General features: G+C 37.4%; 1 protein-coding gene across 1 annotated transcript; it reads left to right on the plus strand.

Annotated features, from left to right (window-relative positions):
• The first annotated feature begins 795 nt into the window (after nt 1–795).
• Nucleotides 796–10039, plus strand: gdnfa (glial cell derived neurotrophic factor a). The gene is made up of 2 exons (XM_055207519.2): nt 796–991; nt 6637–10039. Exons 1-2 carry the CDS (start codon nt 796–798, stop codon nt 7158–7160), a joined length of 720 nt encoding a protein of 239 aa, XP_055063494.2. The 3' UTR covers nt 7161–10039.
• Nucleotides 10040–15677: the final 5638 nt, after the last annotated feature.

Here is a 15677-nt window from a genome sequence, read left to right on the forward strand (position 1 = left end):
TCAGGGTTCTCCAAAGAACGCAGCTGTGCGCGCGCCAAGAACCAAGAGTTTGTTCTTTGGTGTGTTACTGATGTTTGTAAAATCTGTAACTTGAGAGAAAAACATGAAACATTTGAACAGATTGATATTTTTTAATCTGCTGTGACTGCAAATTAAAAAAGATAATGATTAGAAAATGCTCTGAAGTAAATCACTCTACTGTCATTTTTTAAATACTTTTTAATCCGACAATTTCAAGCTTTATTTAAGTTAATGGTTATATTTAATCAATGAATGTGCAATTATTTAGAGCAAAGCCTCATTTAGTGCAATAAAGTAGAAATCAAACCTCTAGTAAACATCATAACATTCAGAAGAGCACAGCGTTTATTTGCAATTCAGTGAAGCGCGTGCACGCGTGTGTGTGTTGCGGGTGTGTGTGCGTTATCTGTGAGGATGTGTGTGTTGGATGGAGGGGGGGGGGTTCTCTGGCAGTGAAGACACATTTTTTCTCCTCTGTAATTTTGACAGAAATCTGTTGAGCATTAACTGGGCTACAGGCTGCAGAACACATTTCATGCAGGACCATCAGCAGAAGGTTTAATTCTGCACTTCTCACCAGTTGCAAGCACTTTTCCCTCCTGAACTGTTTAATTCTTGGAAGCACATACAAATCAATGCTGTGTTCCTTCAATTAAAGCGTGAAAAGACCCCCGCAGGTTCTTATTTCACAAATAAAATCTTAACCCGTGTGCAGATATCACAGTGTTTACCGTCACACTCTTGCAGCTTCCCATCAAAGGAACTGGCTCTAAAATGAAGTTATGGGACATCGTAGCCCCGTGTTTGTTGCTCCTGAGCTCGGTTTCCACACGTCCCCTCTTCCACAAGCTGCAGCCGTCCAAAAGAGCCGTCGTCTCCGAGGGCCACGCTGACATCTCGGCGCCGGACCCCATCGTAGACGCTCATCCTGTAACTAGAGACCTGAAACAAGCTTCCATGGAAGAACAATGTAAGTCAATCATCACGTAAGAAATCCATCAGATCTTCTTGAATATGTTTGTTTGTCTGTGTGGAACGTTTCATTAGAATAGAAATTCTCCGAGCTGTTTTCAATTACTTACATAGCTGCACGTTGAGCAACGTGGCTCGGCAGTGGATACACACACAGATGCAGAAATCTGACCGTATATCCATGAAGAATATTTGAAATATGTCTCGGCTGAAACCTGACCTTCACAAGCACCCATTAAACGTATGCTTTACATAACAGACCCCTAAAGCTTCTTATTCGGAAAACCTAACCAAAATCTCCTGGATTATGACAGCGAGGTGTTTATCTTTATCAGATTGGTTTCTCGCATGCTGACACAAACAGATAACGATGATCATGAGAAATAAAGACGTGCGCTGTTGGAGAAATCCACCACAAGTCACACAGTAGTAAAATTACACGCAGATTTGACACAAAGCGTTTGAGGGATGTGGTTCGCCGAACCCGTCACCTTCCCTTCATCGCGAGAACCGTCTGAATTAATGCATTCCTCCAACTCAAACCGGTGCCAATGTGGTTTTGATTCATTCGAGCGATGCGGTATATAGGCTTGTAAAATATGCATGAAGTTGTTTCAAAAGACAATGAAATCCTGAAGCGAGACCCCCGGCCCGAGCCTTGCATAACGGCAGGCGTGCTGAAACTATAGTGAGAACAGACGCTGTGTTAGCTGGAGAAAACAAACACATGTTGAATCATTCAATGTCTTCTGTTCACTCAATACATGCATTACTGTCTCTAAAGACAAACACACGCTTGATCATCTGTCCAAACTCGGCCCTGGAGCGCCCGTGTCCTGCAAAGTTAACACACCTGTCTGAAAGTTTCTAGTCTGCCTACCGAGGCCTTGCTTTGCTGGATCAGGTGTGTTTGATGGGGTTTGGACACCCTTACATAAAAATCACAAAGCTTTGACAGACTGAATCAGATCTTGATAAAAACCCATATACGGCTACATTGAATTTATCATGCAAAATTATAAGGCATGCTTTAGAGATATATCTTGAATTGAGTTTAATTAGGGTGACCATACGTGCCACATTTCAGGTGCATCTTCTGGAAGTCACATTTATCAACTGCAGTTTATTATTCCAGGTTTTATTTCTGCAAAGCAACTGTTACATTTCATGGTAAGAATTACATTTGTATGAAAAATAAATATAAATTATATCATGTTTTGTGAAATGTGAGAACCTTGATGATGTATGCGGTCGATACATGCGACTTCCAGAGGATGCACGTGAAATACTGGCCTGGAAAAAATGTCACGTATGGTCATCCTATAAAGAAAGTTTTCTTATCTGATTGACAAAATGTTTTTTCTGTGTTAGGAATAAACTAATAAACTCCAGCAATGCTGTCTAGGGAGGCAACATGCTTGAATTTGAGAGCCAAGTGCTGTTCATGTGATAGTGTTGTGTCGCGTGTCAGCTGTGGATTAGATCATATAACCTACTGACTCTTAGTTACACAACTGACACCAACCAAAAGATAAAACACTGAGCTTCCTTTCATTACACCTGCGGTGGTTGTAGCTTTTGAATAAATTTGCACCACACCCAAACCACAGCTCAGAGAATGATTTACTTTACCTGACACACCAATAAGCATTAAGACAAAAGACTAAATTGCTGTGGAGATTAAATGTGACGCTTAAGTACAGAATGTTACATTTGAGTATATTTCAACACATAAATGCTTTACCAACAACCAACAACAACCTTTCATCCTGACGTACACAAAATATAGAAGCGATGGATCAAACTAATACTACACAATCACTGCGTTTCATGTGTGAACAATTTATGCGTTACAAGATTAAGAGCAAAAATTATTCAGAGTCAGTTTTTCATGAAATGGTCTATTATTACCTTATTTGAAAGGGTCATGAATAATAATGTTGAGCTCTGCTCTGATTGGCTGTTTCTCCTTCAGTAGCTCTGTGTGTGTGTAAACAGATCTTATGTTTGAGTCTGTATCAGATTTTGAGTAATAATCAATTGTTTGGAGATTGTTAATGGACGTTTTTGAGTGATAAGTTTGTGTTTTTTCAGGATGGACCTGCAAAACGGAACTGTAACGTCAATAGTAGAGCTTTAACCAAAACACTAGCATATAGCATTAACTAGCATATAGCATTAACTAGTATATATCATTAACTAGCATATAGCATTAACTAACATATAGCGTTAACTCAACAGTCACAACTTAGTTTTTAACATTGTAACAAGTTAATTTAATGTGTAATTTAATGTTGTGGTGTACATCTGGACTGTAACGTCACAGTCAGTGTTATGTTGAGATTGGTCTGTTCCCTACTGAAAAATACAGGAAAGACCAGCAAAAGCTTGTAGCTGGTTTTAGCTGGTTTAATGTGCCAGCAGCTGGTCTAAACTGGACCTCCCAGGCTGGCAAAGCTGGTGGGTCAGCTGGGACCAGCTAAGTCCAGCTAGACCAGCTTAAAACGTGACCAAAACACAGCTAGACCAGCTTGCAATACCAGCTAAAAGCAAACTGGGAGACCAACCAAAAGCAGCTCACCAGATTATGCTGGTCTTAGCTGGATTTTTCAGTAGGGTCTCCAGCGGTCTTTTGCATGGACAAGGTTTACATAAAAAGAAGGAAACAATCGTGTTTGAGACTCATGATATTTTATTCTATTCTGTGGAATGATCTTACTTTTTTTTTTTAATATTCGAGAATTTAAGCTGTTAATATTACAAAATTGCTTAAAAATGACTTTTTAAAGGCTTACAATGAAAAGGAATACACCAAACCCATGAGTCCTCTGAATTAAACATGCATGTCAAGACAGAATTATAGTTTGTATATAAAATGACATATATTATTGTTTATAGTGTTAGATATTATAGCAGGATAAAAAGCTTGTGCTAATACATTCTCATTATGAATTCATTATGCATCAATTTAATTTGATCTTTTCTAATGTAAACTTTATATTAAACATAACAAGAGCATTCGTTTGTAAACGGATTTGAAATGATGATGTGTTGAAAGCTGACTGTCACTTCACATAGACGACAGAGTCAAGTGACATCTCCGCAGTAAGTTTTTCTTTCATCTCAAATATCAAATGGTTCGTGCTCTCTATCATTAAAAACAGTCCCAGCAAACAGCACGCGCAGGGTTTATGTACTGCATGTCAATGACGGCTCACAAACACACTGATCATTACTAACTCTTATTATTCACCCGTGCCAAAATAAATACACTTTTACATTCTACTGCACCTTTAAAATACGTTTCAAAAACTTCTGTACATTTGTCTCAGATTCACCTTTTAATCTTTAGACATTTCATTGTCCCAATACGTATTGAGGGCACTGTATGTCACCTCCGACATTAAACAGATGTGCCCGTGTGTTAGAAGTCAAATAAAACTACTGTAAATATATTCTTGCTACAGATGTGAAGGTGAGATTTTACACCTGCCTCTGTTGAGTCCAGTTTGTGTTTGGTTTGGTGTGAAAGCAGATTTCCAGACTGAAATACACTGAGGTGTGATGCACAATTCACACTCCATCATTTATGTTTTTAGAATTCAAGCCGTTTATTTACTGTAGCTTGACATGGTGTCTTATAAAATAGATATGATAGATTTTAAAAGAGAAATGATTCATAACATTTTGATTGAACAAGCTAACAAATCTAGAAAGGATTTCCTCCTCTTGACGTACTGTACGCGATATACCATCATCAATATACAGAACATCTACTAAGACCATTTTGTCTTATTGATGATAAGATATGCTGATAAATGTTAATATATGACCCAGACATAAGTCGCACGGGTATATTTGTAGCAATAGCCAACAATGCATTGTATGGGTCCATTTTTCTTTTGCGCCAAAAATCATTAGGATATTATTAAGTAAAGATGATGCTCCATGAGGATATTTTGTCAATTTACTACCGTAAATATATAAAAACGTTTATGTGTGTTTCTAAGGACTTCATTTGGGCAACTTTAAAGGAACACGCCCACATTTTGGGAATTTAGCTTATTCACCGTATCCCCCAGAGTTAGATAAGTCCATACATACCTCTCTCATCTCCGTGCGTGCTGTAACTCTGTCTGACGCAGCCCCCGCTAGCTTAGCTTAGCACAAAGACTGGAAATGCATGGCTCCAGCTAGTATACTGCTCCCAATAAGTGACAAAATAACGCGATCATTTTCCTATTTATGTGTTGTGATTTGTATAGTCAAACCGTGTACAAATAACAAGGTGATATGAGACACAGCGATCTTTTAACAGTATACATACTGAGAACTATATTCTCTGAAGACGAAGCACTGCCGCATGGGCGGAGTGATTTGCACAACTCTGACCGAACTCTCTGCTCCTCACCAGGGGCTTCTCGTGTGCTGCGAGCAGATCACTCCGCCCATGCGGCAGTGCTTCGTCTTCAGAGAATATAGTTCTCAGTATGTATACTGTTAAAAGATCGCTGTGTCTCATGTCGCCTTGTTGTTTGTGCACGGTTTGACTATACAAATCACAACACATAAATAGGAAAATGATCGCGTTATTTTGTCACTTATTGGGAGCAGTATGCTAGCTAAAGCCACCCACTTCCAGTCTTTGTGCTAAGCTAAGCTAGCGGGGGCTGCGTCAGACAGAGTTACAGCACGCACGGAGATGAGAGAGGTATGTATGGACTTATCTAACTCTGGGGGATACGGTGAATAAGCTAAATTCCCAAAATGTGGGCGTGTTCCTTTAAAGGGATCGTTTGCTGAAAATATAAACTTTCTGTCATCATTTACTTCCCTTTAACTTGTTTCAAACTTTCAAAAATTCTTTGTTGTGCTGAATATAAATGGAGATATTTTGAAGAATGTTTGTAACCAAGCATAACCGGAGGGGACCATTGACTTCCATTGTAAAATTATATATATATATATATATATATATTTGGGGGACCATTCACTTCCATAGTGATACTTTTTGGTTATTAACATGTATGTTCAACAAAACAAATACATTCATACAAGTTTGGACATTTTCTGCATGCTCAGACTCCAGATTTTCAAATAGTTGTATCTCGGCCAAATCCTAACAAACCATACATCATAGAAAGCTTATTTATTTAACTTTGTGATGATGTATAATTTCAATTTCAAAAAAATGTACCCTTATGACTGGTTTTGTGGTCCAGGGTCACATATATGAAAGGCTAAGATTGTCCATTTCAACATTTTACTTTATTATACATATATTAGGATGATTTTTGGAGCTGTCCTGGTAACTGTGACATGATGTACGTGGTGAAATCAAGAGGGAGTGAATTTTGGGGAGTTGATGTTGTAATGAAATCATGGTGTATTATATGAAGATCAAAGCACGGTTGATCTCTCCTGTCTTTGTTTAAGAGAAGGACAGTGTGCATGTTTTGAGTTTGTGTATGAGCAGATGTTTTCTGCTGTACCTCAATGTCAACGTTTATGAGATTTTCCATCCTCTGATTCAGTTAAACTTGTGAAAATCATCTCCAGTGCTTACAAACAAACAAATACAGAAATATGAATGCAATGAGCGAATCTGCCCGTGCGCTGATGTGTTTTCTCTTTCTATTAAAGATGATGTAAGCAGTCTTTACCCGGAAAAGTTCGAGGATGTAATGGACTTCATCGAAGCGACTATCGGCCGATTGCGGCGCTCTCCGGATTCGGACGGTGTTTCGAAGAGAGATCGAGCGCGTCAGCGAAAAGCGTCGAACGGCGAGAGGAGCGTCCGAGGAGACAAAAGGAGGAGTCGCGGACGAGCCCGAGGGGGGAAGGAAAGTCGAGACGAGAGGGTCAAAGGTCCCGGGCGTGGATGCCTCCTGAAAGAGATCCACCTCAATGTGACTGATCTGGGATTGGGCTACAGGACCAAAGAGGAATTGATATTTCGGTACTGCAGTGGCCCCTGTTACGACTCTGAGACCAACTATGACAAGATCTTGAACAACCTCACCCAAAACAAGAAACTAGACAAAGACACGCCATCTAGGACTTGCTGCCGGCCCATCGCTTTCGACGACGACATCTCGTTCTTGGACGACAGCTTGGAGTACCACACGCTAAAGAAACATTCCGCTAAAAAGTGCGCCTGCGTCTGACCTGCCGACTGACCGAACGCATGCACGCACGCGACGGATGAAACCAGGAGTTTTTGCTTGTCAGGGCATCGAGGGACGGCCCTGTTGGGAAACAAAGATAACAGAGTGATGATTGACAGATCTGAACACAATCCGCTCGGGCTGGAAGAGTTCAGACGCTCTGTAGATGGAAAGAGATCTCAGCTGCTCGGTGTTACCAAACCCTTAATATGATGGAAATGATCATCGTCATTTACGTCATAACTCAAACAAACAGATGCTCGCAGTGGATTATTGTGTTTACACTGGTCACACCTCATACCCAGAAACCAATGCATCCACAGACTTCAGATCTTTAATATCCAGAAAGCTATCTATCTATATATATATATAGTATATATGAAAATGTATTTATTGAGATTTAATTAAGTTATTGTTATTTATTGCAATCCATTGTATAAGAGTGTTTGTTTTTTCTTATTTATTTTAGAAAGTTATTTGGTTTTCTGTCTTAGATGGTGCCAAATCCAAGCATGTGTTTGTAGAGACACCCAAACCATTTCAAAAGTTGAGTTTTTTTCTTCTGTGGTACTCAAAGGTGACTGAATGTCTAAAGCGCTGTTTTAAGTGGATAGTGATTAGGGCTGCAAAACAATTAATCGCGACTAAACGTTTGCAGAATAAAAGTTTTTGTTTATAAAAAGATAATATATAAATAGATTTTCTTGTACACATACATATATATATTCATTATGCAAACAATTAGTTGCGATTATTTGTTTTGCAGCCCTAATAGTGATTCATAACGCCAAGTCTTCTGATGTCATATAACAAATAATCTTTCCTTCTGTCAGACCTCTCGCTTGATTCAACATCACAGCAAACATTGCTTCCTGTATGTCTGCTGCAGAAAGGAAGATTATAGGGCTGTAAAGCGATTAATCGCGACTAATCGTTTGCAGAATAAACGTTTTTATTTATAAATAGATAATATATAAATAGCTTTTTTGTGCACACACATATATATGATGTAAAGAAAAACTTATTCTACAAACAATTAGTCGCGATTATTCGTTTCATAACGCCAAGACCTGAGTCTTCTGATTCTTCTGACTAATTGTTTGCAGAATAAAAGTTTACATTATATATATATTTGTATGTATTTAAGTCATACACACCTGCAAGTATATATTTAAGAAATATTCACATGTGTATATACATTTTTATATTTATGTATAATTTATATTATATATAATTACTAGATTTTTTTTCTTAAAATTATACATACATGTGTACATTATTTTTAGACGCAGTACACACGCACATAAATGATGTAAACTTTTATTCTGCAAACGATTAGTCGCGATTAATCGTTTTGCCGCCCTAAAACATTATCACTCTTCAGTTTCATTGTGTTGCTGGAGAAGATGGGGAATCATACCTTTATAATAAATTTTAGTCCATGTTGAAGCTTGGCAGTATGAATCACTTTTCAAAAGAAAGATAATAACATGTAGTTGGGTAAGAAAATGATTAAGTGTTCATTTGAAGCTTAACTACTTTAAGACGTAATGAACGCACCCCAGCGTCACTTATTTAAAGATTCGTCTCCACATCAGTCGATCCATTAGTAAGAACGACATACTAGATAATAAGCAGGCAGGATTATTTCATAGCGAAAATAAGTGGACCAACAAATAAACTAGACAAAAGACTGATGTCAAAACCTTTATACTGTCTTTTTCCATCACGAAATCCCACGAAGGTCTGCGAGAGACCGATTGTTTACTCAGTCTTTGGTGGTTGTTACTGGAACTCGAATGGCTCGTCTCCAATTATCTCTTTAAAATACAGCCTGGTCCAATGTGTTTACATCTCACCGTGCCAGACAGAAACACGGCCACAGTGAACCGTTTGATCCCAATAAATGATGTTACGTTTGACCTTTTTTATATCGGCTGACCAGTTGGCGAATGTCTGGTAACCTGGAGTTATCGCTGAGGTCATGAAAGTCCCCGCTGGCTGGCTGGCTGGCTAAACAGATTTGACTCATTAATCTGTACAAATAAAGCGCTCGCTGATGGTTGGAAAGACTCCCTATCGTTTAAGACCAATTATATCAAATCTGCTTCGTCTGTCCTAAACTTCTTAACAAAACACAGCCAGGAGTCAGCGGCATTCACATACAGCTTTATTCAACCAAACAAAAGGGAAAATAGAGTTTCAGCTGACAGACAAACACACCTTTATTACAATCATGGGTATAAAGCTGTAATCCCTGCTCATACTGAACAAATCCACTCATTTCTAAAGTATTTAGGCCAACCTCTGTAAAGCATGATCTACCTCTGATCACCAGCATTTCTTAATGTTAAAGATCCACCAAACCAAACACACCCTCCCGTCCTGATGGATGATGATTTAATAATGGACCTGAGCTTGAAAGTTACGTTTGCTAGAAATCTTTCAAATCCCTTTCTGTCCTGCGGTGTTTGTTGGTCCTGTTGTCTTGTTTTGTGTTACTGAACCAAAGCTCTCTACAGACTTTATTTTTGTACAATATTCATTTTATAACTTTTTCCAAAATAAAACTCATTTCTATCACGTTTCTGTGTGCACTCCTGCATAAATCATCAAAGTCTTCAGACAACACAACCATTTCTTTAAATTAAACATTGAATTGAACACATATTCATATTACACTGTAAAAAATGCAGCTTTTTGTCAAATCAACATATATTTTTATGTGCACAAGTTTTTACAGTGTATTTAAGTCATTATTATAGGTGGATTATAGGAAAATTGACAAATTTTGCAAATGCATAAACAATAAGAAAGGTTTGACTTACCAGCCCAACACGTACTACAACAAATATTACCAAAGCGATATTCCACTTTCATAAATAATCCTGATCATTTCCTCACCCCCGTGTCATTCAAGATGTTTATGTTTTTCTTTGTTCATTCAAGAAGATTTTTTTTTTTTTATCATTCCAGGATTTTTGGGACTTAATTAGTGGACCTCAACAGTTAACAGTTTCAATGCAGCTTCAAAGATGATCCCAACCGAGACATAAGGGTCTTATCTAGAGAAACCATCATCATTTTTGCAAAAACAAAGTGCTTTAAAACCACAACTTCTCATCTTGAACTAGCGTGTGATCATACGACATATGTGAAACTACTGTTTACAAAGAGGAGAGTTGAGATGTTGTTGTATGAGGAATGATACTAATTAATGTCTTTGTGTCAGTTTATTGTTTCAAATGGACCACAAGTGTGTGTTTCACAGATGTACATAATACATAAGCTGTCACACGGCTAGTGCAAGATGAGAAGTTGTGGTTTAAAAGTAGGGCTGCACAATATACAGAAAATGATCGTGATAACAGTATATGTGATATTATCAGAGAAAGTTGCAATAACTTAAAAGTTATTTTCCGTGTCTTGCATGCTTAGATTGTCCAAATTAGACCAATCAGAAGCGTCCTTACTAAATACCCGCCAAGTAGGTCTTATACTGTTATGCTATTGGCTAGACCGCGGGTGCAAAGGTGAACCTAGTGGGTCAAATCAGAAAGCAGAAAATAAATATGGTAGGGAACGTGCGAGGAAAACTACAGCATCTGAAATAGTTTTTTTTAGCATAAATCAGATTAAATGACATCAGAAGAAATGTATCACCTGTTTATTTCAGTATGTTAATTACATAACTAAATGGTTTAAAAAAATAAAAATTCTCTAGTGAAATGATAAATCGTTAGAAATATCAGTATTGCAACATTCAACAGTTGAATCGCATATTTTCTCAATATTATGCAGCCCTAATTAAAAGTGCTTTTTTTGTGAAAATGATAATGGTTTTGTTAGATAAGACCCTTATGTCTCAGTTGGGATGGTTTAGTCCTTTGAAGCTGCATTGAAACTTTAAACTGTTGAAGTCCACTATATGGAGAAAAATCCTGGAATGCTTTTCTCAGAGAACTTAATTTCTTCTCGACTGAACAAAGAAAGACATAAACATCTCAGATGACATGAGGGTGAAAAAATGATCATGAATATTTATAAAAGTGAACTAATCCTTTAACTCCTCTTTAGAGTCCATATTTGTTTCATTTTTTCCCCTGCAGCAGGTCCGGACTCAACACTTCATAATCTCTGTTTGAAGTCACTGAAATACACGAGAGCGTTGCAAAATAATCATTTTTGTAATTGATTCGATAGCATTGAGAATTTTCAGTAGAGAAGAGATGAATGTTTACAGTAAGCCATCATACAGTAACAGCTTCAGTGATTGACTTGTGAAAGGTTTGTAGGTTTTGTGCGGGTGGAGTCGTGCTGAGAGACATTTCAGAGCTGTAGAAAGAGACGACGAGATCCTTCCAGCTCGACTGTAACGCATTCCTGAACGACGGCCCAGGACTCTATGGTAAACAAAAGCTGGCTGTAAATCTGGGCACCCAGAGAAAATCTTTCCATGGGACTGAAGAGGTTGTGTTGAGATCTCGCTCTCGCTTCAGCCTGCAGCTGGTGTTCGGAGCAGATAAAGACAATCCTAGATTACATTTAACAGCAAGAGGAGAAAACTCAACCTCTTCACTAGTCATTGAGAAAACTAACTGTGAAATATCTGTAACTGATGCGAAAAACACAAAAAACTGTTTCATAGTGTATAAGCAACAATAGCTGAATATAGAGCCAAACAAAAGACAGTGAATCGCTTACTTAAGTTAGACGACATTTAATGAAGCCATGATATTTACAGTTTAACTCAGTAGCACTGACTAGATTGGATGTTTTAAGTTGAATCAACTTGCAACCTTTTTTTTAAACACTGTAACATTACTAAACCCAAACGCAACAAAATTAAGTTGAGTTAACTAATAGTACTAGTATTACTCAGATAAACCTTAACTTATTTATGGGTTGCTACAAGTAACCAGTACTCGTTATAATTAGGTTTTAAGAACTTTATGTTCTTAGCTAAATTCTTCTAATTAAATGTGAATAAGGGCACCTATTGTCCGATTCACGATTTTACATTTCCTTTGGTGTGTGTATTAGTTCATGTTAACAATATGCAAAAGTTAAAAACCCTAAAGTAAACAATGACACACAAGTTAAGTCTCCAATGTAAATCTCTTTTCTTGGACTACAACAAACACACGGATTGTAGGCAACAGTTTACTTTCTGGGATTGTTGATGTAGTAAAGACCGACATTATCATAATTCCTCCCGCTTGGACTCACAGCCTGCAAGTTAACTTTTGTTAGCAACCGAATCTTTCAAACATGGTAAGGAGCGTCACATTTCCGGCTTACAAAAGAGGTATTCAGGCCAATCACAACGTACAGATTAGCTGGCCAATCAGAGACCTTTTCAAATCGATGAGTTTTGTATAAAATCAGTGCGTTTGAGGAAGACACGGAAATCTGGAGCTGCATAAATGTACGTTATGTGGAAAATAAAAAAGTTTTAAACAATAAACCACGCAAACACATTTTATTCTACCAAATACACAAAATAACGTTGTTTTTTGGCAATGAAATAGGTGCACTTTAATTGAGTCCAGGTTATCACCTAAGAAAATAAATATCGTTTTATTCTAAGCACTACAGTGATGAACTTTACATAAAGACTTTGTCAATAACAATTACAAATTCAATTGAAGAAGAAAAAGATGGGAAGATAGATTGATTTATTAAATGTCAACAAGTGTCACTTTTAACAGTTCAGTCTATAACAACACTGTAAATGTAATTCTGCAGCTGGTTGCCAGTAACTTACTGTAGAAGATAAAGACTGAACATGTTTCAAGTTCATTTAACTTTGAACAAACTGTTGCCAGTAAATAACATAAATGTAAAATCTAGAGTAAGTTAATGGCAGCTAGTTAATACCCAGTAATACTGTGATTAGACATTTTTTACAGTGAATGATAACTACAAACTACTGCAGAAACGACTTTAAAACTCAAAGCTAAATGAACATTAAACACTACATTAAGTCTTTCTTATTGGTTAAAAACACATCAAATGTTTCATTTCAAATGTTTCTGTTTTGGACAAATTGCAAATGCTTTGATAATCATGTAGATGATTTTTTATAATTGTCTGCTGTTTATGTTGTTTGCTACACTATCAATTGCTTTTGCAATTTTCATCAAAATACATAATACTGCTTTCTGTTGAATAGTCTTACACCTCAAAACATTTAAGGAAACAGTTCATTGTAAAATTGTTGACCTTTGTGTCACAATCTGTCTTATTTTGTCATTTCTATTTGTACTGTATTTTTTTTCAAAATCACAATGCGTGTCATTTGTTTACATCAGAAAATACTGACACTTATAGTTGCGTTCACTTATTGACGACATGGCTAAACATTTTGTTCAAAAACTTGCCATTATAATGGGACTGATATGTTCACTGATGTAAAAATCTACTTTTGGGAAATGAACGAAGGATTTTGAGCAAGTTTCAAGCTTTTGCAGGACAGCCATGAGGTTGTGCAGTTTGTACAAATAGTTTTGAAAAAAGCAGGCATTATTTTGTGAATGATTCAAGATATGCTTCAACGTGACTGAAAAAACAAGAGATACGTGTGAAAATACTTCATTCATTGTTCAGCTAGAAAAATGTTTAAAAATACTTGACATAACATTTAAAGTGGACATGATTTGTGTTGAAAAGACAACACGTGTCTATCTCTCACTACTGTACAGGAGATGCATAAAATCTCAGCCGCCTTTTTCTTACGAAGCAGATCTCAGTTCAGCTCCAGAAAACATAACTGTCTGCCATTTAAAGTACAACATGAAAACAAGCTGCAGATATACGATCCAATGACAGCCCCTATTGACTTATAGGGCCGCAGCAGGGGTTCCAGCTCACGCCCTCACAACTAAAGCTGGAGATGAACAAACAAGGCATGGATGAGTTGTGACATCATCCGATCCGGCATTGCAACATTCCGCAGTGAGTAACAGAGACTGGAGCGCTCCTGACATCAGGACTCAGAATAGGCTCAATGGATTAGGCCACAACACCACATAAGCTCGGCCACCTCACAATTCATTACCTGCTTCTGAAACTTTCATTGATGATTTGCTTTCGAGGGTTTTGGGGGCCGGAGATGCTCATCACAGCCGTGGGACAGATATCCCGTTCGGTGGATTATATCTATTCCGAGATCCGAAAACATGCCAGAAATGTTGGGAAATCCCTGCACACATCTAAGCAGGACAGAGCCCGGACGCTTGAGGCTTAAACGGAGAGACGTCCATTAGAGGAACTTTGAGAAAGCGATCATGTTTCAAGATCACGTCTCCAGTTTTAAAGAAGAGAAAATGTCCTGTAGGTTAGCCAGAGGGTAAATACCATTGGGTTGTAATGAGCGGAGACATTTAATCCACGTATACTGCGGTGGCCACCTCATTCTTAAACACTATCATCATCATCTACCAACAGTTATAGATATCACCGTATGCAGGTCATCTAAAATTAGATGTTTACTATCATTTGTATGAGGTCCATACTGCACAAGTCAGCAAAATATTCCAATTTAATATTTAATATGATCTTTGGTGTTAGTGTTTCATATGGAAATCTGATAATCTCGGGTCACTTTATCATCAAAGAGATTATTTTGCTTAAAAATGTTTTAAAGGGGACATATCATGAAAATCTGACTTCTTGTTTAAGTGCTATAATTGGGTCCCAGTGCTTCTATCAACCTAGTAAATGTGAAAAAGATCAACCCAGTAACTTAGTTTTAGTAACCATTCAATGCCAGCATGTAACAAATAGGTTCCCCTTGTGATGTCAGAAAGGGATCTTATTATAGTAATATCACCCCTTAGTCTGCACTATCCAACCACGGCACTGCCATTTAGTGCACAGAAAAATTAAATAAATAATTCAAAGCACAATTGAGTTTCAATTTCAACAAAACACTATTATGGTGATCAGTGTTTGCATTATCAGCTCATTTGTATTTCCAAAAACAACACATTTTACCTCACACCTACAAAGTGTCAATTTTAACATCTTATAATAAATGATCTGTGGGGTATTTTGAGCAAAAATCTCAAATATGTACTCTAGGACATCAGAGATTTATTTTACATCTTAAAAAATGTCTCATAATATGACCCCTTTAAAGAGCCCTTTTTGCGTTAACAATATTATTGTGTATTTGGTGTAACACAATGTGTTTGTGTGGTTTATGGGTTCACACATTATTTTCCACATATCGTGCATTATTGTTGCTCTTCTATGACCTGCCTCCCTGAAACGCATTGATTTGTTCAAAGCTCATCGATCTGAAAAGTGCTGTGCCTCTGATTGGCCAGTTACCAGAACGTTGTGATTGGTTCAAAACTTTTTTGTTTGAATCATGGTTTAGTCAGTAATAAATTCTTTAAATATGAATACATCGACCACTTACAGGCTGTGAGTCAGAAGTGGGTGGGATTATGATAATGAGCGCATGTCCATGTCAACAGGCCGAGAAAGTAAACTGTTACCTATAATCTG

This window comes from Misgurnus anguillicaudatus, chromosome 12, assembly GCF_027580225.2.
Source record: "Misgurnus anguillicaudatus chromosome 12, ASM2758022v2, whole genome shotgun sequence".
In the NCBI taxonomy this organism is placed as follows: Eukaryota; Metazoa; Chordata; class Actinopteri; order Cypriniformes; family Cobitidae; genus Misgurnus; species Misgurnus anguillicaudatus.

Bases quoted from the DNA above. Each gene is read 5' to 3' on its own strand.
- gdnfa (XM_055207519.2), top strand. From the start codon at position 796: ATGAAGTTATGGGACATCGTAGCCCCGTGTTTGTTGCTCCTGAGCTCG. The intron at 992-6,636 runs GTAAGTCAATCA...TTTCTATTAAAG, and splicing joins AGCTTCCATGGAAGAACAAT to ATGATGTAAGCAGTCTTTAC.